The sequence below is a fragment of the Musca domestica genome, unplaced genomic scaffold (genome assembly GCF_030504385.1).
Source record: "Musca domestica strain aabys unplaced genomic scaffold, Musca_domestica.polishedcontigs.V.1.1 49, whole genome shotgun sequence".
Classification (NCBI taxonomy): Eukaryota; Metazoa; Arthropoda; class Insecta; order Diptera; family Muscidae; genus Musca; species Musca domestica.
In genome coordinates this window covers 2,728,330-2,753,619 of record NW_026712344.1, presented here as the reverse complement: position 1 = coordinate 2,753,619, position 25,290 = coordinate 2,728,330, and the positions used below count along the sequence as shown (strand labels likewise).

The 25,290-nt window shown below is 35.8% G+C and overlaps 2 protein-coding genes across 2 annotated transcripts in view; both read right to left on the bottom strand.

Annotated features, from left to right (window-relative positions):
* Positions 1–2,104, bottom strand: part of LOC109612564 (uncharacterized protein DDB_G0271670-like) — an 81,272-nt gene extending 79,168 nt beyond the window's left edge. The window contains exon 1 of the mRNA XM_059127922.1: positions 2,076–2,104. Within this exon, the coding sequence (XP_058983905.1) occupies positions 2,076–2,104 (29 nt within the window). The remainder of the gene's footprint in view (positions 1–2,075) is intronic.
* Positions 2,105–2,204: 100 nt separating this feature from the next.
* Positions 2,205–25,290, bottom strand: part of LOC101890489 (probable serine/threonine-protein kinase MARK-A) — a 280,842-nt gene continuing 257,756 nt past the window's right edge. Inside the window, exons 5-7 of the mRNA XM_059127921.1 lie at positions 13,268–13,425; positions 2,377–2,863; positions 2,205–2,256 (exon numbers count right to left, since the gene is read on the bottom strand). Coding sequence (XP_058983904.1) covers positions 2,205–2,256; positions 2,377–2,863; positions 13,268–13,425 — 697 coding nt within the window. The remainder of the gene's footprint in view (positions 2,257–2,376; positions 2,864–13,267; positions 13,426–25,290) is intronic.

Here is a 25,290-nt window from a genome sequence, read left to right as displayed (position 1 = left end):
AAACTAAATATTCTCCTAAAACTAATTTGACATAAAACTCAAAACAATTTGTGTTTTACAGTTGTGTTGGTGAACACACAGATATCCCAAGGGATACTCTTTGCCTAGCCTTGATATAGTCTTAATCTGGCACCTTGTAATATTTTTATTAGACTTATGTCAGATACGAAATGAACGATATTGGCCTACTCCTTCAGTAACTCCCCAATAAGGGGTCAACATTTTCAAAAATTTTAACGCATATCAGAATATATTTTAAAAACCAGTAAAGAAAGTCTTAAAGTCGGGCGGGGTCGACTTTATGATACCCTACACCACTTTGCTGATTTAGTAGAGCTCCGCATAACAATTAAAAGTTTCTATAGGAGAATTCAATCATACACGCTATGATTGCACTTATAATTTAAAGTTCAAAAGACCAAATGTGCCAAAGCATTTGTATCTTTTAAATTCGGACTTGTTTTGCCCAATTGGTGCACAATTAATTTGAAATCGGATAAAAATATATATGGGAGCTATATCCAAATCGGAACCGATCTCGATAAAATTTGGCAAAGATATTTCTGAGCTGTATTTGATATATTTCCCTGAATATCGTTGTTACGGAGTGCATATTACGGCTGTGGGTAACAAATATGACAAATCGGATGAACAGTATGTATGGGAGCTATAGCTATATCTGAACCGATCTTCACCAAATTTGACATACTAGATTCTAGACTCAGTTGGGTCGTAAGTGCCAAATGTCATCCAATTTGGGCAAATATTAGACGTTTGGTGTACAATCAAATGTAAATCGGACGAAGTTATATATGGGAGCTATATCCAAATCTGAACCGATCTCGATGAAATTTAGCAAATATATTTCTGGGCTGTATTTGATATATTTCCCCAAATATTGTTGTTACAAAGTGCATATTACGGCTGCGAACGACAAAAATAGCAAATCGGATGAAAAATATATATGGGAGCTATAGCTATATCTGAACCGATTTCGATCAAATTTGGCATACTTATTTTCAGGCTTAATTTGGTTGTATGTGCAAAATTCCATACTATTCTGATATTACACGTTTGGTGCACAATGAAAGGCAAATCTGACGTAGATATATATGGGAGCTATATCTAAATTTTTACCGATTATCTCCAATTTCAATAGGGTTCGTCCTTGGGCCAAACAAATGTTGTTTGGAAAATTTCATCACAATCGAATAATAAATGCGACCTGCATTTTGTTCACAAAAATACATGGACAGACGGACGGACGGACAGACGGACTGACATGCATAAATCAACTCAGAAAGTGATTCTATGCAGATCATCAAAAGGAACTAGGGGTCTATCTCGTTTCCTTTTGCCTGTTACAAACAAATGCACAAAGACATAATACCCTGACCACCTTGTGGTGTAGGGTAAAAAAAATATCGGTTATACGTACGTCGGCATTAGGTTATACATACGTCGGCAAAACCGACTGATACTTTTTAACTTGTTTTAAATGGCGGAGGAATTAAAGATTCGGCTTTTCAGATTCAGGTTTTCAGAGTACAATCAATTCCTACATTTTTTTTTACAGCAATCTCCAACCAAACTGACTAAAAAAGTATTTAATGGATAGACATTTATCCCCGTCAAAAATATTGTATCTAGGTCCAGATTTTGGAATACCCAAATATTGAATTGTTCCCGAAGGTCCCTGTAACATTTGCCACTGAAGTGGCTGTAATTTGGTGTCTTCTACATATTTTTGTTTATCTCTCATATACGGTATTCTCAAATTTTAGTAACTTCGAAGTGGTGGGTGGGCATGAAAAGTTCGGTCTAGATGATTTTTATTTTTTCATCTTTCATGGAACATGGAACATACCTATATTCTATATATTGTGCCTACACCTACCTACCTACTTATATTCCTAAAATCAATTTCCTCCAAAAAGTGAATTTTATTCGACTTTCCAGTCATTAATTGGGCGGTTATATCTGTTGATAAACCTACTAATGCTTTCTAACTTAAGCTACTTTTTCATCCTGGTGTGAATTTTGCACACACTTTCTGTAACAAATATTTGTCTTACATTGCTTCAATCTTTAATACCAAAACCATTCTAACCAATAATTTTATTACATCGTTACTTTTAAGCAATTATCAGATGCAAATATTTTTTTTTTTTAATAAAACCACTTACCACAACAACGTATTTCAATTAACATTTAATTTGCACATTGAAGAACTTATCCTTCTCTAATCTCAAATCTCTAAACAAAAAGACACACACAAAAACAAACATGCACTTCGAGTAAATGTTGACTGACATTGACCACAAAATTCCTAAGCAATTCGTGTGAATAGCTCGACATGCTTCTTTTTCGTCTTACCTCAGCAGGACGGAACCATCGGCAGCATAACACTCAAAATCATCGGCCGTCGATGATGAGGTTGAGGCTCGATATGGCATCGAAGCATCGGGGGTTTGGGCGCCGGCACCACCACCACCACCTCCAGCTGTCGAGTTACTATAATTTCCGGTTGTACCACCACTGCCGCCAGCAATGGCTGCTTCAACCAAAACAGCACCGGAACTACCATGAGGTGTGCTACCCGAAGATTTACGCCGATAGACAAGGGTTCCATCATCCTTGGGCAGGTTAAGTGATTTTATGCTGAGCGTGTTGTTGTTGTTATTAAAGTTGCTGCTTATGTTGTTGTTACTGATACTGCTGTTGTTATTGTTGTTCCACGGGGCACTACTACAGGCTGCCGATGTGGGTGTGGAGGTGGCCGTTGTAGTTGTTGTATTACGTGTCAATAATGACCAACGATTTCCGCTGCATGTTGAGGCTCTGGCTGAGCTTAATCGTTCCTCTGGAGATTTGGTTGGCAAGTGTGGCATAAAAAGAGAAAGAGAGAGAGACAGAAAAATACAGACACATTAAATTATCACCATACACTGGAAAATTACTGAAAAAATATCGAATCAACAAGGTTCATCCCTCCCTCCCCCATCCATCCCTGCACCCGGCATGTCACAAATGCTTCCTCGTGTGACTTTATTAAAGGACATTATTTCAAATTAAGACAAAGGATCGACACACAGACAGCCACACATACCCTAACGAAAATAAATGTCCATAATGATGCCAATGATGATGATGATGAAAATGGATGGTGATGATGATGACGATGATGCTGTTGTTGTTGAGGATGATAATGCGAACTATTGATGGAAAATTGTAATAATGGAAAATTTCCAATAATAAATGAAATTAAAAAGAAAAAACACACAATTTTTCACACCCCAGCAACAATGACTGTCTGAAGTTCATTGAATGTCTGACAGTAAATTTCGTTGTCAAAAGTAGTCAATTAAGGCGATTTCCATTCAAATGGAATATGAAAAGGCTATTTTTGGGAACGAACAATGGCCAGTCAGTCAGACAATGCCCTGGCATTTTTTACCGCAATTTTAATTAATTGTCTTTTGTTTGTTTTTTTTTGTGTTTTTTTTTTTGGTAAAATTATGATTGACAGGTGAAAATCAGATGATAATAAAAAGTATCGAGAGTCACTTTTCATTAAACACGAAAATTATTTGAGATTTTAAAGTCATCAATATGAAATAATTCTGCTAATACTTAATTAATGACATTTTGCTCTCGCTACTGAAAACGCTAGTTTTAAGTCATCATTTGGAGTTATTCTTGTGGCTGAGCAATAATTTTTCAAAGTCGTTAATTGTGGTTCTGTTTTTAAGTTTGGCTCTCTCTGCCATGTACAAAATGTGTGTGTCCATTTGATTGTAAAACAAGTAAAAAAGCTGTAAGTTCGGCCGGGCCGAACTTTTAATACCCTCCACCATTTGATACAAATTTGGCAATTTCCAAACAATAAAATCCGTTAAAAATTCTGTTAAAATCTTAAAAATACCGAATGCTTATACGACGACGTGGGCCTGCATAGGCAACTTTTGTCATATGTTATTACAATATTTTAATGCGAAACTTGAAGACAAATCTGTTTATAATGTAGCTAAAATCATTAAAATACCGAATATCGGGGGGTACCGTTGTATGGGGGCTATACGAAGACGTGGACCTACATGGCTCATTTTTTGACTTTGGATGAAGTATCCATTACGAACTTCAAATACCAAATTTGAAACGATTTCGGTAAACAATGTCGCTAAAATCACCAAAATACCGAATATCAGGGGGTACCGTTGTAGGGGGGCTATACGAAGGAGTGGACCTACATGGCCCATTTTCTGTTTTATGCTGCAGTATCTATTACGAACTTCAAATAACAAATTTTGAACGATTCCTCTAAATAATGTCGCTAAAATCATCAAAATACCGAATATCGGTGGGTACCGTTATATGGGGGCTATACGAAGACGTGGACCTACATGGCTCATTTTTTGTTTTAGGATGTAGTATCCATTACAAACTTCAAATACCAAATTTGAAACGATTCCGGTAAACAATGTCGCTAAAATCATCAAAATACCGAATATCGGGAGGTACCGTTATATGGGGGCTACACGAAGACGTGGACCTGCACAGACAATTTTCTGGCATGGGCTGGGGTATCCATTACGAACTTCACATGCGAAATTTGAAACAATCCCGGTAAACAATGTCGCTAAAATCATCAAAATACCGAATATCGGGGTACCGTTATATGGGGGCTATATGATAACTTGGACCTACATGGCCAATTTACGAACTTAACCTGCCTACTGGCAAAATATACATGTGTGCACAATTTTAGCCTTCTATCTCAATTTGTTCGAAAGATAGCGTAATTACAACAGACAGACGGACGGACAGACAGACAGACGGACATGGCTAAATCGTCTTAGAATTTTACGCTGATCAAGAATATATATACTTTGTTGGATCTGACATGAGTATTTCGAGGAGTTACAAACGGAATGACAAAATTAATATACCCTCCATAGTATGGTGGAGGGTAAAACAAGTAAAAAAGCAAGTAGTTTGGCCGGACCGAACTGTATTAACAGTTCACCATTTGATAACCTTTAAATGATGTCCTTTATACTGGGACTATACGAAGACGTGGACCTGCATAAGTCATTTTTATACCCTCCACCATAGTATATATTAAGTTTTTAATTCTGTTTGTAACACCTCGAAATATACCTTTTAGACCCCACAAAGTGTATATATTCTTGATCAGAATAAAATTCTATGTCGATTTAGCGATGTGTGTCCGTCTGTGGAAATCACTCTAGCTTCCGAATGAAATGAAGTAAGTTGATAAAATTTGACTCAAATGTATATTATGTCCGCAGGACTTTTGGTATTGAAAATTGGCCATGTAGGTCCACGTAGCCTCCATGTAATGACACCCCCCTTATTTTTGGTGATTTCAGCGATATTATTCACCGCAAATGTTTCAAATGTGGTGTTTTAAGTTCGTAATGGATACTACAGCATATAACAGAAAATTGTCAGTGCAGGTCCACGCTTTCGTATAGCCCTCACATAACGGTACCTCCCGATATTGGGTATTTTGATGATTTTAGCTGCATTATTCACCGGAATTGCTACAAATTTGGTATTTGAAGATGTTAATGGATACTACAGCCTATGACAGGAAATTGTCTGTACAGGTCCACGTCGTCGTAGAGCCCCCATATAACGGTAACTCCCGATATTCGGTATTTTGATGATTTTAGCGACATTATTAACCGGAATTGTTTCAAATGTTGGTATTTGAAGTTCGTAATAGATACTACAGCATTAGACAGAAAATTGCCTGTGCAGGTCCACGTCTTCGTATAGTTCCCATATAACAGTACCTTCCGATATTCGATATTTTAATGATTGTAGCTATATTATTCACCGATATTTTTTATTATTTCGCATTTGAATATTGTAATGGCTTATGACAAAAGTTACCTATGCAGTTCCATGTCGTCGTATAGACCCTAATGTAACAGCTACATTCGGTATTTTTAAGATTTTAACAGAATTTTTAACGGATTTTGTTGTTTTTGAGAATTGCCAATTTCTTTCCAAATGGTGAAGGGTATTCAAAGTTCGGCCCGGCCGAACTTACAGCTTTTTTACTCGTTACCCTTTGTAAGGACATCGATATAATGGCAAAAGAAAACAACTACAAAAGACGATTCACATTAGAAATGTTACATATCATAAATATACCACCGGAAAAAAAGAATGTACTATAAAACCGATACGGACCACTGTGCACATATTTAAAGAACTTTAGTACCAAAGTACAGATGGAAGAAGACTTAGTTCGAATTTGACGTTAAATTAGATTAGACGTTTTCCTTTAAAACAAAACTAATGTAAGATTTGTGTGTTGTGTAATTTCTCTTATCAATTTGTAATCAATTGTGTAATTTGTAACAGATCCCTGAAGGTGATTGTCGATGACAATCGAGATATTGTTATATATAAAATTGGTTTATTGACCTTCAGCCGAGCCATCATCATACATATGATTAACAAAATGTTTGGAACGTTTGTGGATCCCATCTCCATGTTAGATCTTTTGTTTGTGGAAATATTAGGATTTGCCACGTTTGAGAAGAATCCGATGCTCGTTTTGACCCGTCGTCGTGGAGTTACAAGAATAAGTGGTTCGCTCTATCCATTCTTAATATCGAACCTTGTGTTGGTTAAAATGTTGAGATATATAACATTTGAATACAACTTTTTATTAGGGTTATAATTATTCAATATTTTAACACGTTGTGGGGAAGGTACCAGAAGTCAAATATACCAGTACTCCAATACTTGAGTACCAGTGTTCCAATATAACCCATCTTCTTACACCCTGATCTTGTGTTAATAAAAATATTGGAATTTGCCAAATTTGAAAATAATTGTATACTAATTTTGCGTTTCATGAAGTTAATTGTTATTCTAAATATTGAGGTACCACAAGGAGTGGATCGATATGTATATATTCTTCACAGCAGATTTTGTCTTAGTCGGATGCTAATTTCGAATTTTATGAGATTTATAATTGTTCCAAATTTTGACCCTTTGTGGGGGGGGGGGGGGGGTACAAGATGGAGTTGGCCGATATTGTCCATTTTCCCACATGACCTAGCACTGATAAAAATATTGGGATTGGGAAAATTTGTACAAAATTGGATGATCCTTCCTCTTTCTATAAGGTAACTTATCTTCTTTGCAAATGATGTCCTTTTGTGAGAGAGAGTGGACCGATGTTACCCATCTCCGAACTAGGTCTAATTTTCTTAAAAATATTACGATGTACCAAGTTTGGATTAAATCGGATACTCCCTTCGAGAGTTATCGTGAGCACAAGTAAGAGAGAGAGACAGACGGACGGACACCGCTAGATTGATTTGGTCCAAAGAGACCTAGGTTAAAAACCGTTATTTCGATGAGGCATGTTTTGGCCGTATTAAATGACGGACAACGATATAATGACTCCAAATGTCCTTAAAAGGATTTGGTCAAAAGAGACCTAGAGTAAATACCGTTATTTCGATGAGGCAAGTTATGACCGTATTAAATGACGGACACCGCTAGATTGACTCCAAATATCCTGAAACGGATTTGGTCCAAAAAGACCTTAAATGATATATACCCTTCAGCTACATTATTCATCGAATTTTTTTCATGTTCGTATTTGAATATTGTAATTGCTTATGACAAAAGTTGCCAAAAATGTCACCCCAAAAGGAGAAAACTTTGAATAATAATAGCTCTAGTCACGTACGAAATAATGTTTTTGATTTTTTTTTGTAAAATTCAATTTCCCAAGTCGACAGCATTAGATCTCGCCTGAGACCCTTTTCTATAAAGGGTCAACATTTGTATTGATCATAACTTTCATAAATGGAAATTATTTCACAGTTGTATTTTCGCACATTTTGTATTAACATTTGATATAATAAATATTTCGGATATGTAGGTCCAATTTTTATAGTATATGTCACGACAAATTTATGCATACATACAAGGTCAAATGCTGAGTGTTTATATATGTCGTAACACCGACTGAAAGTTTGTAATAAATATTTATGTTAAAAAATTATGAACCAAACGTTGATTTTTAAGGGGATCATCAGACCAACAAACTTAAATTTTTAAGATTTTTTTCGAGGATCAAACATGGACATTTCAAAAAGCATTTAAAAAAAAAAAACTTGGATTTTTTAAAGAGAATTTTTCAAGGGCCGTGGAATTTTAAAATTATTTATTTCAAGAAACATCAACTCAACAAAGGTGCGTTTTTAAGGATATTTGTTTAAAGGAGGTGTATTTTTAACGTTATTTTATTTAAAGGTACATCCGTCCACCAACGTGTACTTTTTAGATTTTTCAAGGACCTTCACACCACTAAAGACGGTCAATTTAAAGACGTTTATTATTTTTAAGAAAAGGCAGACAACAAATTAGTGATTTTTTAAAGAATATCTTATTCAAGGATTGTGGATTTTTAAAATTGTGATTTTTAGGGATCATCGGAACCCTCAACGTTGATTTTTGCGAGAATATTTTTAAGGACTAACAGACCAATAATCTGGATTTTTCAAATCACATTTCCAAGGACAAACAGACTTCCAAACATGGATGTTCTAAAGAATAAGTTTTAAAGGAACCTTCAAACACGAACAAATAAAACAGCAGCTAAGTTCTATTTACTTTTTATACCCTCCACCATTGGGAAGGAAATATGTATGCGATATCGTTAACCTATATAGACAGTTCTATTTCAGGGGATAAAATATTCATAAGGAACTCTTGTGTGGATTTTAAACAATTCCATTGAAAATTGAATCGAATATCGGAAGGTATCGTTATATGGCGGCTATGCGAAAACTTGGACTTGCATTGAAAAATTTCCATTGCAAACATTCAAATAAGAAATTTGAAAAAAATCCGGTGAATACTGTCACTAAAATTATTAAAATACCGAATATCGGGTGTACCATTGAATGGAGGGTATGCGATGTCGTGGACCTATATAGACTGTTCTATTTCATGGGGTACAGTACACAGAAGGAACTCCTTGTGTGGATTTTCAGATAATTCCAATAAGAAATTTGGCTACAATCACCAAAATACAGAATATGGGAAGGTGCCGTTATATACGCTATCATGAACCTATATAGATAAATCTCTTCCAGGGCATAAACTACCCCTAAAGAATTCCTTGTGTAGAAGTTCTGAGAATTCCACTGAAAAATATGGCAAAAATCATCAAAATGCCGAATATAGGAGGGTACCGTTGTATGGGCGCTATACGATATCGTGGATCGATATAGCCCATCTTCGAACTTGACCTGTCTGCAGACAAATGACTGATATGTGCAAAAATTTAGCTTCCTAACTTAATTCGTTTTAACGCCACAGCGATTACAACAGACGGACGGACGGCCAGGACCAAATCGTCTTAGAATTTTACGCTGATAAAAAAAACAGGTGAGATAAAAAAAAATGCAACTTCAGACTGCTGTAATTTCTAAGAGACTAGTCAGACAGCTTTTAAAATTATTCCACTGACAGCTCATTATATTGTTTACAAGCGTACAAAAGCATTTTGGTGAGAATCTTACAGAAAAGTTATTCGTGATGGAATTCAAGCGTGATAGTGTGATTTCTTTATATTTGGCTGGAAAACCACAAGTTGCTATCATTAGAGCACTCCAGCATTTAAATGTGAATAAATCTTATGTGTCTCGTACCATTGCTCGTTACCGATAGCGTAGCCCGACGTCAAAGAAGTGGACGGAAGAAAACAGAAACATCAGCAGAAATGGTTCTAAATATAAAGAAGCGAATTGATCGAAACCCGCGTCGCAGTGGCCGAAGAATGGCTCGTGAGCTGAACATACCGCAAAATTTCCTTCGGCAAATATTGAAAAATAAGCTCGGGGTAAAGCCATTGAAATTCTAAAAAGTGAAAGAACTTACACCGCAACAAAAAGAAAATAGCCTCAAAAGAGCTAAAAAATTGCATCGCTTCGCCGAAAGTGGAGAACTGCCGAATTTGGTTTTCTCCAATGAGGAAACATTCGTTGTCCAGCAGTTTGTAAACAAACAAAATGATCGTGTTTACTTGTCAAAGAGGTCAGCTGAAAATGTGCACCTTCGGTTGGATACCAGTACTCAAGCGCCGGCCATGGTGATGGTGTGGGCCGCCATAACAGCCGATGGTCGCTCTCCGCTCGTATTAATCGAATAAATGCCGAATATTATCGCGAAAATATTCTGGAGGGTGTATTAAAGCCATGGGCAGCCAAACATTTTGGCCTCAGGACCTTGAACATTCCAACAGGACTCAGCACCATCGCACTCAGCTCGTGCCAACCAAGAACGGTTACAAAATGAGATTCCTAGCTTCAGTTCTATTGGCCACTAAAATTTCCGGATGCCAATCCGTTGGGCTATTGAGTCTGGAGTATTTTGGAAAGCAAGGTTGGCACTAAAAAATACCATAGCGTCGATCACCTCAAGCAACCCCTACGTCGGGAATGGGCCAAAATACCGCAGAGCAACATTCGAGCAGCGTTTGACGGTTTCATTGAAAGCCATAATTCGTGCCAAAGGTGACCAATTCGAACAAATCTAAACTTATTCCAATATGTGATGCTATTTCCGACATTTTTTGATTTCCTTCAATAAAATTAAAAAAAAAATGTAAAAATTATGGCGTTTGGCTTTGTTGCAGTTTTGTTTTCTCACCCTGTATATTCTTAATCAGTGTAAAATTCAATGTCGAATTAGCGATATCCGTCCGTTCGCTTATCTGGCCATCTGTGGAAATCACTCTAGCTTCCGAACGAATTGAAAATTGCTGATTGATACAATTTTACTCAGATGTGTGATAGGACTGCGGGACTTTTGATATTGAAAATGGACTATATAGGTCCATGTTTTGATATAACCCCTACATAACTGTTTTTCCAGATATTTTGAAATTTGATGATTTATGTCACACTTATTACTGGATATATTTCCAAGTTGGAATTTGATGTTCCTAATGGGTACTGCCTCCTATGGCAAAACAGTTTTCAAAGAGGTCCGCGTTTTTGTATAGCCCCCATATAACGATACCTCCCTATATTCGGCATTTTGATGATTTTAGCGACATTATTCACCGGAATTGTTTCGTATGTGAATATCGTAATGGTCTATGACAAAAATTGCATATACATGTCTACGTCTTCCTATAGGTCCCAATATAACTCCCTATACTCGTTTTTATGATTTTAGCAGTATTTTTTCAACGGAATTTTCTATTTGAAAATTTACAATTTCGTTCCAAATGGTGGAGGGTATTCAAAGTTCGACCCGGCCGAACTTACTGCTTTTTCACTACTTTCATAATCTTCTGGATTTTCCCCATAATTATTGGAAAATGTTAAAATTTGTTGCACAGTGTAATCAAGGTTTTTTAAAAATCATAAATTCTACCAAGATAGTCTCGTAATAGGTTCTTATTAAAACAAATATATTTTTTGTTGCAAAATAGTCAGGCTTAATACCATCATTGTTGTTTTTTGCAAAAACAAAATACTACGGTATCCCGAACAAACATGCCAACACTGTTCTTTTTTATACCCTACACCACAAGGTGGTCAGGGTATTATGTCTTTGTGCATTTGTTTGTAACAGGCAAAAGGAAACGAGATAGACCCATAGTTCCTTTTGATGATCTGCATAGAATCACATCCTGATTCGATTTATGCATGTCCGTCCGTCCGTCTGTCCATGTATTTTTGTAAACAAAGTACAGTTCGCATTTATTGCCCTATCCAGATGAAATTTTGCACAAATCGTTTGTTTGTCCCAAGGACGAACCCTACTGAAATTGGAGATAATATATATCTTCGTCCGATTTGCCTTTTATTGTGCACCAAACCTGAAAATAAGTATCCTAAATTTGATCGAAATCGGTTCAGATATAGCTATGGCTCCCATATATATTGTTCATCTGACATGTTATTTTTGTCCTCCGCAGCCGTAATATGCACTCTGTAACAAGAATATTTGGGGAAATATATCAAAAACAGTTCAGTTCAGTTCCGATTTGGATATAGCTCCCATATATATTTTTATCCGATTTCAAATTAATTGTGCACCAAATGGGCAGTACACCTCCGAATTTAAAAGATACAAATGCTTCGGCATATTTAGTCCTTTGAACTTTAAATTATAAGCCCACCTTCATTTTACATTCACCACTAGCCATTCAGCCACACACACACACACTATGTATGCATATGGATGTGTGGTGTGGCCGTCAAATTGCCTGTTAATGAAATTTAACAGATTGCAGTGAAATTGTTTTTAATAGAATCAACTTAAAAAAATAATTGCATTGCTTCTGTCCTCCTCCCCCGTCCGGTTCGTCCTGTTAATCTTGTTTGGATTGTCAATGAAAACGATGAAAATGTAAATCATTAAATTGGGAGGAGGAGGTCCGAGGACAGGGGAGGGGGTCACTTTACTATGCCAATGGCATCAATGAATTTTTTTCCGACTCAAGGCAATTGTAGGACATTTTGTTAGAATGAAAAAAAAAAACAAAAATTTTCATGTTCTAGACAACATTTATGGCTGGTGATGTCGCATATTTAAATAAAAGCAAAAATAATAATAAAAACTCAAACAACACCAACAAAAATACATAAGTTAATTTATTGTATAATTTTATGATGGGTCTTCCACGAATATCCAACCATGGCAAGAATGACATAAAAGCTCTTTAGCAGGGATTTGCTGCTTAGTAATAGACTGTCATGTACAGCAGCAATGACAACGACAACAACAACAACGGGAACAACAAATTTGGTCTTTTGGTGATGATAATGCAAAAAATCGTTTTTTTTCTGTGTCTGGCGCTAAAATGTTGTCTTCTTTTATGTCGCCAAACGATAGAAACAATGGCTGAATAAAGAAATTTGTGAATGTCTTTTTTGTTGTAGCGCCGTGCATGTCAACAGCTATGACAATAATGAAGACAATGGCGAGGTAAGCGATAGTGATGCTCTTGTTGCGGTTGCCTTGGCTATAAGTAGAGACTCGCACACATGCCCTCTCACCCTCATCGACGCCCCTCTCCCCCCTCAATGTACACAAAAGATTTTTCCATTTTAAGCAGATTGTCTTCTTAGGTATGTGTGTGTGTATGTTGGTATGCAAAGTTAGGTGGATGGGTGCCCTCTGGACTCTTTGGAGGATTCCATGGTTTTTGTTTTTCAGTTTTTTTTTTTTTTTTTCGAATACATACCCCATTGAAATTGCGATTTATCGGTGTGCAAGGATACCACCGGTATACCCGGAACTATGATTGCAGGCAATGTTCGCGAACGCAACAATGGTGGTGGTACTTTGCCACGGCCAGAACGTCCTTGTTGATTGTTGAGTGCAGCATTTAAGGCTTGAGCTCTGCAAGGATGAGAACAGAGAAAACAACGAAAATATTTAATATTATTTTAAGAATTTTTTATGGCTTCAAATATAGCACAAAAATTTTGTAATATTTTCAATCTATGTATTTTCCAATATATACATATGTATATACACACATATATATACATATATTTAAACGAGTAATGAAACATCTGAATGACTGACCCAGAATGAAAGCCCAGACAGAACTTCTGAAGCAAAAATCTTTAAAATTTGCAAAGTTTCAAAATTCTAGCTTCAATCGTCGTCTGGACTGGATTTTGAAAATTCGTACTAAAATGGTACGGATGGCACTAAAATGTACTAAAAATATAATACTTTATATCGGACAAACGGAATGAGCTTGTCATTTGGAATGAGAGTCACTGATGGAGTTCAGGATAGATGCACAAAAGGGGCTTTGGAAACTCGAACTTTAAGTATACAAAAAGTTCTGAAATGGTACTAAACTTCAAGAACGGTACTATTTGGTATTATGAAAACGGATGCGGCTAAAAAAATTTAAATTTTGTAAGAGAATCAATACTGCACTACAAGTACAGTATTAATATTTGCCCTCGAGGGCAATTCCCATGAACGTCGTTTCTCCCTTTTTATACCCTACACCACAAGGTTGTCAGGGTATTATGTCTTTGTGCCTTTGTTGGTAACAGGCAGAAGGAAACGAGATAGACCCATAGTTCCTTTTGATGATCTGCATAGAATCACATTCTGAGTCAATTTATGCATGTCCGTCCGTCCAGATGAAATTTTGCAGAGATCATTTGTTTGGCCCAAGGACGAACCCTATTGAAATTGGGAATAATCGGTCAAAATTAAGATATAGCTCCCATATATATCTTCGTCCGATTTGTCTTTTATTGTGCACCAAACGTGTAATATCAGCCCGAATTGTATGGAATGTTGCATATACGCCCAAATTAGGCCTGAAAATATGTATGCCAAATTTGATCGAAATCGGTTCAGATATAGCTATAGCTCCCATATACATTGTTCATCCGATTTGTTATTTTTGTCCATCGCCGCCATAATATCTACTCTGCAAAAACAATATTTGGGAAAATATATCAAATGCAGCTCAGAAATACATTTGCTAAATTTTATCGAGATCGCTTCAGATTTGGATATAGCTCCCATATATATCTTTATCCGATTTCAAATTAATTGTGCACCAAATGGGCAATAAATGTCCGAAAAGATACAAATGCTTCGGCATATTTAGCCCTTTGAACTTTAAGTTATAATTATAATCATAGCGTGTATGATAGAATTCTCCCATAAAAACTTTTAAGTGTTATGTGGAGCTCTACTAAATTAGCAAAGTGGTGTAGGGTACCATAAAGTCGGCACCACCCGATTTTAAGACTTTCTTTACTGGTTTTGTACTGGCAATGCCATATCATTGGTTCTTTTTTGATCAATGTTTTCCTGCTCTCTTGCTCTCTGAGTAAAAAAGGAGGAACAATTGGATGAGGAAAAGAAGAAGAATAGTCTTCTATTAGATTTTTTAATTGTTTTGCGACATTTGACCAAGAAGGTCGTTAAAGTAAAATTGTGCCCCCAATAATTGTGGAAACAAAATAAAAAACTGAAGTCAGAAAATTTGTGCGTTTGATTTCGAAGCGAGGATCGACACAGTGGTAGCGTTTCGTCTTCAGAAAAAGAAAAGAAACTGCAAAGGAACCCTTGCCCAAGTAGGAGCATTTACCCGAACCAGAAGTGCAGGTAACCAGTCGATCAGGGAAACTGACTTCGTGGTGACCGACAGTAGCTAAATTGTCTAGTCCCGTCAACAGTTGGGAAGCATGTTTGATATATGAAGGTGGTTTTGCAAATATGTCTTAAGTGTGTGAACTGTACTAAATAGTACTATGTTTGGTACAATTTAGTATTGGGTGATTGGATGAAGCTGAAATTTTGAAATTTTTTATTGTGGTCCCTGTAGGTGGTTGATTTGTATTAAAGAGGTGGCTGTGGAATTGTGTGCTCCAAGTGCACGAAAAGTACTACATAGTACTATATTTGGTACAAATTGGTATTGGGTGAACAGATGTTGCTTGAGATCTGAAATTTGATGTCACGGTCGTTTTCCATATGTAGCCTGGACATATGGAGGTGGTGTCAAAAATGTGTACCATAATTGAATTAAAAGTACTAAATGGTACTACATTTGGTACTGGGTGAATGGATGGGCTGGAATATTCAAATTTAACATTGAGGTTTTTGCGTAACAGGAACTGAGATTTGGCGGTGTTTTGGAAAAGCGTCCTATATTTGTACCAAAAGTACTGAATATTACTTAAGTTTTGCATTGGGTGAAGGAATAAAGCTGAAATCTCGAGATTTAATATTGAGGTCTCTGTTGGTATGTTGGAAGGGATTTTCGATGTGTGTACTAGAGTAGTACGAAAAGTATAAATAGTAACAAAATTGGTATTTGGTGAAGAGATAGGGCTGGATTCTATAAATATGATACTGAGGTATCTGTTGGTAACAGAAATTGAGATATGGAAGTGTGTACTATAGTAGTACGAAAAGTACTAAATAGTAGTAAAATTGGTATTGGGTGAAGATTTAGGGCTGTATTCTTTAAATTTGACATTGGGATCTCTGTTGGTATCTGAAATTGAGAAATGGATGAGGTTTTGGAAATGTGTACTTTAATTGTTCGAAAAGTATTACATAGTACGAAATTTAGTAATGGGTGAATGGATGGGCTGCAATGTTAAAATTTAATATTGACGTCATTTTTGGTATCAGGAACTGAGATTTGGCAGGTAGTTTGGAAAAGCGTCCTATATTTGTACGAAAATACTAGATAGGACTAAATTTGGTATTGGGTGAAGGAATAGAGCTAATATTGAGGTATCTCTTGGTATATTGGATCAAGAAATGGAAGTGGTTTTGGAAATGTGTACTATAATCGTGTAAAAAGTACTAAATAGTTCTAAAATTGGGATTGGCTGAAGAGATGGGTCTGCATTTGTTAAATTTGATATTGAGATCTCTGTTGGAACCAAAAAATTTAGAAATTTGACGATGGACGATTGGAAATGCGTCCTTTATTTGTATTAAATGGTACTAAGTTTAGGTAAAGGGATAGAGCTGGAATCCTCATATTTTTTTATTAAGGTCTCTGCTGGTAGCTAGGATTGAGATATGGAAGTGGTTTGGAAATGTGTACTATAATTTTACGAAATGTGTTAAGAAGTACTAAATTTCTTATAAGGTGAAGAAATAGAGCAGAACCCCTGGAATTAGATGTTGTTGTTGTTGTTGTAGTTGTTGTAGCAGCAGTACATGTATGTGTTTGCATTCTGCTAATCTGGTTTAGGCTCCAGTTATAAAAATTCGGCTACTTTAATGGGCTGTATCCAGAGATATTCTGGAGTGAGATATTCTGGGTAGGTTTGGCCGTGCAATTAAGGAGATGCAGCATATTGTGCGGGCCTTCAGCTGCAATGAATGGAGAGTGGACTCCGAGGACGGCATTCATTTTGTAACTGCTAATAGCATTCGCGACTGCTTCGGTATGAATGACACTCAGATTTGCCTGATAGGCTTCTTGATCAGGAGGTTCTCTCTTATAACGTTGGACCTCGCTCTCTAGATCGTTTATGTCCTTCCTGACACGCCTGTGTGGGGGAGTTGTATCCACCATATGATGGTTGGGATGACTCATGTAGATGGTCCACTGGTGTCATATGAAGGCACCCTGTCACAATTCTCAGGGCAGAATTTTGGCGCATCTGGGGGAATTCGATGTGAATGTAAATGTTGGTGTCTGTGGTTGAGAGCGGGAACTGAGTGGTACTAAATTTGGTACTTGGAGAAATTGCAGAGCTAACATTTAATATTTAGGTCACTGTTGGTACCTGCGGTTAAGATATTAAGATTGTTGTACTAAAATTGTTCGAAAAGTACTAATGGCTTCTACATTTTGGTATTGGGTGTAGGGATAGAGATGAAATCATGAAATTTGATATTGAGGTCACTAGTGGCTTTCAGGGGTTACATATAGAGAGACGTTGAAATATTTTTGGACAGAAACAAGTAAAAAAGCTGTAAGTTCGACCGGGCCGGATTTTGAATACCCTCCACCATTTGGAATGAATTTGGCAATTTTCAAAAAAAAAAAAAATAAATAAATAAAATCCGTTAAAAATTCTGTTAAAATCTTAAAAATACCGAATGTAGCCGTTATATTAGGGTCTATACGACGACGTGGACCTGCATCATCAGAATCATAAAAACCTGCAGAGACAATTTTCTGTCATAGGCTGTAGTATGCATTACGAACTCCAAATACCATATTTGAAACAATTCCGATGAATAATGTCGCTAAAATCTTCAAAGTACCGAATATCGGTAGGTACCGTTAACGTGGACCTACATTGCCCATTTTCAATACCAAAAGTCTTGCAGACATAATATACATTTAAATTAAATTTTATCAACCTACTTCATTTCGTTCGGAAACTAGAGAGATTTCCACAGGCGGACGGACATCGCTAAATCGGCATAGCATTTTTATGCTGATCAAGAATATGTTTATATTTTGTGGGGTCTTAAATGTATATTTTGGGGTTTTACAAACGGAATGACAAACTCAATATACCCTCCATACTATGATGGAGGGTATAAAAATGGAAGTGGGTCCATTGTGTCCATTTGAAGACTTTTTGGTGAAGAGGGAAAATATTTTGCCATTATTCCTTCCGAAAAAGAAAAGACTTGAATAATATATAAAACCTTGAAAATCTGAAAATTTAGTAGAAATGTATGAAATACGAACTGTTGGAACTAATTTAAAATTTTAAGTACACTTTTCGCTGATGAAGTTACTATCCATAAAAATCAAAATATCAAAATATCCATAAAAATCTATACATATTGGTTTCTTGAAAATATCCATGAAATCCAAAAGAAGTGTCTTTCAAAATGCATGAGTGGTGGTTTTTCTAAAATATGCATAACGTTTCCTTGTAGTGCCTTAAATATTTTCTGCACACATACCCTTTATCATGTCTGCAATGCTTTTCTCTCCGCTTGTCTTCAATCTGATAATTCCTTTTTGATTTAATAACGACTTTACTATTTCTCTTTCCCATGAATAAGAAAAAGTAGGAAAATTCAAAACTCAAACAAGAAAATGTTTTCAAAAACTTTCGAAACAATTTCCTTGCCCGCAAGAACATTTATTACTTTAATTTACTAGTATCTCTCACACAAAGTTACTGTATTCGTTCGATACATTACCATATCTGACTTATTTTAAATTCCCCCTAACACGGACACAAGTTTGTGCATAAATTTCTTTTCAATAAAAGAAGAAATTTAAAAGACAATTCATGTTAGTCTTTTTGTTCTTTTACAGAAAATGATTCGGAGAAAAAGTATTTTCAAAATGTTGAAAAATAATAGTCAATGTATGTCGCCTTCACTTCTCTTTTTGTTTGTCATTTCTTGAGAATTTTTCCAATACAAGTGATAATGGATGGACGGATGGCTGGATGGATAGATGCCCTGATGTGGGTGCAAAATTGGCAAAGTTCTTCTTCCACGAAATGACTTCGAAATGCCGATGATTGTTCATCAGCATTCATTCATGTAAATTAAATGAATTGCATAAATATGTAATAAGTTTGTATTGATTTTTTTTCTGATTGTTTTTCAAATTTCATAGAATTGGTAAAATTTTTAATTGCTGGTAAAGTGGTAAATTTATAAGTATATTTGCGGTACACAAAAACTTATTAGTATAAAACGAAAAGACGCTGGGATGTTGTAACAGGTAATGCAATTTTTCAAATTACGGTTTTTTTTTAATTTTTTTCTTTTAAAAACAAAAAGTTTATTTAACAATTTAAAAAACATTAAGTTCGGCCGGGCCGAACTTTCAATGCTCTCCACCATAGGGTAAAGGAAACATTTTTATATAAAAGTATCTGAATTCAAGCGTGTTTCACTTTAAATTTCATATACCAGTAAGACCGTTTTTTTATAAAAAAAACCCCTAAAGTTACTGAGGCCGTTATATGGGGCCATACCAGAACGGGAACCTCTATAGACAATAATATACTTCAAGGATTTTCATCCATAAAATTTTCTAAAATTCCAAATTTGAAACCATTATTTGGGTAAATGTGACTAGGATTATCAAAATACCGAAAATCGGTGGGTATAGAAAATGTGGAAATAAATATTTAATGTTCTGCCACCGGGCTGGAACCAATTTTGACCAACAAATTTCAATTTTTAGACAAATTCGTAGGAAAATGTGGCAAAAATCATCAAAAAACGCGGACCTATACATACAATGTTTCACCATACGAGCTAAAACCCGTTATGACCTACAAATACCAATTTTTATACAAATCCGAGAAAAAATGTGGCAAAAATTATCAAAATACAGAATATCTGCAGGTAAAGTTATATTGGGTCTATACAAAAACGTGGAATTATCTATGCTATATTTCGCCACCGGAGCAAGAGCCCATTATGAATAACAAATTCCAATTTTTAGACAAATCCGTAGAAAAAATGTGGCAAAAATTATCAAAATACAGAATAGCTGCAGGTAAAGTTATATTGGGTCTATACAAAAACGTGGACCTATCTATACTATATTTCGCCACCGGAGTTGGAACCCATTATGACCAACAAATTCCAATTTTTAGACAAATTCGCGAAAAATGTGGAAAAAAATCATTTTGATGAAAAAATCAATATACGGAGGTACTGTTGTATGGGGCCTATACCAAAACCTGGACCTATACATACAATGTTTCGCCACACAAGCTAGAACCCATTATGACCTACAAATTCCAGTTTTTAGACAAATCCGTGAGAAAATGTGACAAAATATCATCAAAATACCGAATATTGGGAGGAACCGTTGTATGGGGACAAAAGAGAAACGTGGACCTATACATACAATGTTTCGCCTCAGGAGCTAGAACCCAATATGACCTACAAATACCAATTTCTGGGCAAATCCATAAAAAAATATGTATGCAAAAATCATCAGAACACCGTATATCGAAATGAACCGTTATATGGGAGCAATACTGAAACGTGGACATACAATATTTCGTCATACGAGGTAGAACCCATTATGAAATACAAATACCGATTTTTAGACAAATTCGTGGGAAAAAGTGGCAAAAATCATCAAAATACCGAATATCGGGAGATAACGTTATATGGGGCTATACAACAATGTGGACCTATACATACAATACTTCCCCACCTATTATGACCTACAAAAACAATTTTTTGAAAAATCCGTGGAAAAAATGTGGGGAAAAATCATCAAAATACCGAACATCGACAGGTAAAGTTATATGGGGTCTATATCAAATGTTTCGCCACCAGAACTAGAACCAATTATGACCCACAAATACCAATTTTTAGACAAATTGATGAAAAATCATCAAAATACCGAATATCGGGAGGTACCGTTGTATGGGGTCGATACAAAATCGTGGACATATATCTTCAATGTTTCGCCACACGAGCTAGAACTCATTATACAAATACCCTACAAATACCAATTTTTTGACAAATTCGTGAAAAAATGTGGCAAAAATCATCAAAATACCAAATATCGGGAGGTACCGTTGTATGGGGCCTATACCAAGACGTGGACCTATACATAGAATTTTTCACCACCGGAGCAAGAACACATCATGACCAAAAAATTCCAATTTTTAGACAAATTCGCAAAAAAAAATGTGGCGAAAATCATTAAAATACCGAATATGGGGAGGTAACGTTATATGGGGTCTATACCAAGACGTGGATCGAATAATGTGGGCTGTATCGTGACTTCAATAGACAGATAGACAGACGGACATTGTTAAATCGACTTAGAATTTTATACTGATTATGAATTTAGGGTGAGATGAAAAAACTGCAACCAACTTCAGACTGTTGTCATTTCTATGCCACTCGTCCGACAGCTGTAGAAATTATTCCAGTGACAGCTCATTATAATGCTTACAAGAGTACAAAAGAATTTTGGTAAGAATTTTCCGTGATGGAATTCAAGCGTGATAGTGTGATTTCTTTATATTTGGCTAGAAAAGCACAAGTGCCTATCGTTAGATCACTCCAGCATTTAAATATGTCTCGTACCATCGCTCGTTACCGTAATGCTGGTAGCGTAGACCGACGTCATGAAAGTGGACGGAAGAAAACAGCAACATCAGCAGAACTGGTTCGAAAGGTAACGAAGTGACTTGATTGAAACCCTCGTGGCAGTGGCCAAAAATGGCTCGTGAGCTGAATATATCGTAATATTCCATTCACCAAATATTGAAAAATGAGCTCGGGGTAAAGCCTCTGAAATTCCAAAAAGTTCAAGAACTTATACCGCAACAGAAAGAATAAAAAGGTCAGCTGAAAATGTGCACCTTCGGTGGGCCTCCAGAACTCAAGCGCCGGCCATCGTGTGGACCGCCATAACAGCCGATGGTCGCTCTCCGCTCGTATAAATCGATAGTGGCATTAGAATAAATGCCGAATATTATCGCGAAAATATTCTGGAGGGTGTATTAAAGCTCTGGGCACGCAAACATTCTGGCAGCAGACCTTGGACATTCCAACAGGACTCAGCACCATCGCCCTCAGCACGCGCAACCCAAGAATAGTTACAAAATTATTCCAAAATTTGATGTTATTTCCGACATTTTCTGCTTTCATTCAATAAAATTAAAAAAAAAAAAAATTAAAAAATATTGCTTTTGATTTTGCAGATTGTTGCAGTTTTTATACCCTACACCACAAGGTGGTCAGGGTATTATGTCTTTGTGCATTTGTTTGTAACAGGCAAAAGGAAACGAGATAGACCCATAGTTCCTTTTGATGATCAGCATAGAATCACATTCTGAGTCGATTTATGCATGTCCGTCCGTCCGTCTGTCTGTCCATGTATTTTTGTAAACAAAGTACAGTTCGCATTTATTGTCCTATCCAGATGAAATTTTGCACAGATCATTTGTTTGGCCCAAGGACGAACCCTATTGAAATTGGAGATAATCGGTCAAAATTTAGATATAGCTCCCATATATGTCTTCGTCCGATTTGCCTTTTATTGTGCACCAAACGTGTAATATCAATCCGAATTGTATGGAATTTTGCACGTACGATCAGATTGGACCTGAAAATAAGTAATGTCGAAATCGGTTCAGATATAGCTATAGCTTCCATATATATATGTTATTTTTGTCCTCCGCAGCCGTAATATGCACTCTGTAACAGCAATATTTGGGGAAATATATCAAATACAGCTCAGAAATACATTTGCTAAATTTTATCGAGATCTGTTCAGATTTGGATATAGCTCTCATATATAACTTCGTCCGATTTACCTTTGATTGTGCACCAAATATTTAATATTTGGCCAAATTGGATGAAATATGGCAATTACGACAGAATTGAGTTTAGAAGCTAGTGCGTCAAATTTGGTGAAGATCGGTTCAGAAATAGGTATAGCTCCCATATATACTGTTCATTCGATTTGTCCAATTTGTTACCCACAGCCGTAATATGCACTCCAACGAGTGCATACCCACGATATTCAGGGAAATATATCAAATACAGCTCAGAAATATCTTTGCAAAATTTTATCGAGATCGGTTCCGATTTGGATATAGCTCCAATATATATTTTTATCCGATTTCACATTAATTGTGCACCAAATGGGCAATACAAGTCCGAATTTAAAAGATACAAACGCCTCGGCATATTTAGTCTTTTAAACTTTAAATTATAATTATAATCATAGCGTATATGATTGAATTCTCCCATAAAAACTTTTAATTGTTATGTGCAGCTTTACTAAATTAGCAAAGTGGTGTAGGGTATCATGAAGTCGGCCCCGGCCGACTTTAAAACTTTCTTTACTGGTTTTTATCTCACCCTATATATATAGATAGATAGTCCTTAATCCGATTAAAGACAAACTTTTTAAACAAATTATAAATTTCTCAAAATTATGTTCCGGTTCAACCCAATCTAAATCCTTACGACCTGTATGTTATGTGTGTGAGTGACAAGTAACTGCCCATTTTTTTAGTTTTTCTTTGTTTCTCATTTCAAATAGAAAATTTTGTCAAGAGATTTGTTTCAGAGTCAAGTTAATTGATTTGTCCATTGACATGTGCATTTTGCCATTCACTTCCAATTGAATTATTTCGAACACAAATACTCAAAAGCAATTAAATTTAATAACTCGACAAATATTTGAATGCTTTGTAATGCATGAATGGCTCCAGTGTATCGGTTTAATGCCAGGTTATATATAGCACATTTCATTTGAAGCTTACAAAAATATCAAATACAAAATAAATAAGATTATGGTGTTGAACTAAACAAAAGAAGTCACGTGTTGTGAGAATTAAGTCTTTATGCAATTTTGAGGAGATGGATGTCTATTCAATTACTGACAGGGGGCATATGCAAATATTTGGGTGGAAGGGGATTACATTTTTAAACTAAATGAAATAATTATTTGTTTGTTAGTCAATAATTTATAATGGGAAATAAATAAGATTAGTTAAATGAACATTTTATATTTTTCATTAAAGAAAAACTCAATGGAATAGGAAATGCATATTCACCAAAATCGTTTAAAAAATTTGCAGTATAAATTACACTGTGCGACAAATTTCAGTTAGTTTATTATTACGGGAAAATGAAGCAAATTATGAAAGTGGAGCTAAAAAAGAAGACACGTGTACGAGGGTGGTTCGGAAACTTCTTAGAATATTGATTAAAGAGAATAGTTAGTTTTTCAAAAATGTTTTCATTTTTATACCCTACACCACAAGGTGGTCAGGGTATTATGTCTTTGTGCATTTGTTTGTAACAGGCAGAAGGAAACGAGATAGACCCATAGTTCCTTTTGATGATCTGCATAGAATCACATTCTGAGTCGATTTATGCATGTCCGTCCGTCCGTCTGTCCATGTATTTTTGTAAACAAAGTACAGGTCGCATTTATTGCCCGATCCAGATGAAATTTTGCAAAGATCTTTTGTTTGGCCCAAGGACGAACCCTATTGAAATTGGAGATAATCGGTCAAAATTTAGATATAGCTCTCATTGCATTTGCATTTTATTGTGCACCAAACGTGTAATATCAGCCCGAATTGTATGGAATTTTGCATATACACCCAAATTAGGCCTGAAAATATGTGTGCCAAATTTGATCGAAATCGGTTCAGATATAGCTATAGCTCCCATATATATTTTTCATCCGATTTGTTATTTTTGTCCACCGCAGCCGTAATATGCACTCTGTAACAACAATATTTGGGGAAATATATCAAATGCAGCTCAGAAATACCTTTGCTAAATTTTATCGAGATTGGTTCAGATTTGGATATAGCTCCCATATATAACTTCGTCCGATTTACCATTTATTGTGCACCAAACGTCTAATATTTGTCCAAATGGGATGGATTTGGGAACTTACGACCGAATTGAGTCTAGAAGCTAGTATGTCAAATTTAGTGAAGATCGGTTCAGATATAGCTATAGCTTCCATATATATTATTCATCCGATTTGTTATATTTGTTACCCACAACCGTAATATGCACTCCTTAACAACGATATTCAGGGAAATATATCAAATACAGCATAAATTCTCCCATAAAAACTTTTAATTGTTATGTGGAGCTCTACTTAATTAGCAAAGTGGTGTAGGGTATCATAAAGTCGGCCCGCCCGACTTGAAGACTTTCTTTCCTGGTTCAATATAATCTTCTGAAACTTCAATACACTTAGTCCAACGCTTTTCTAACAAGTCTATCCCTTGATTAAAATAGTTTTCC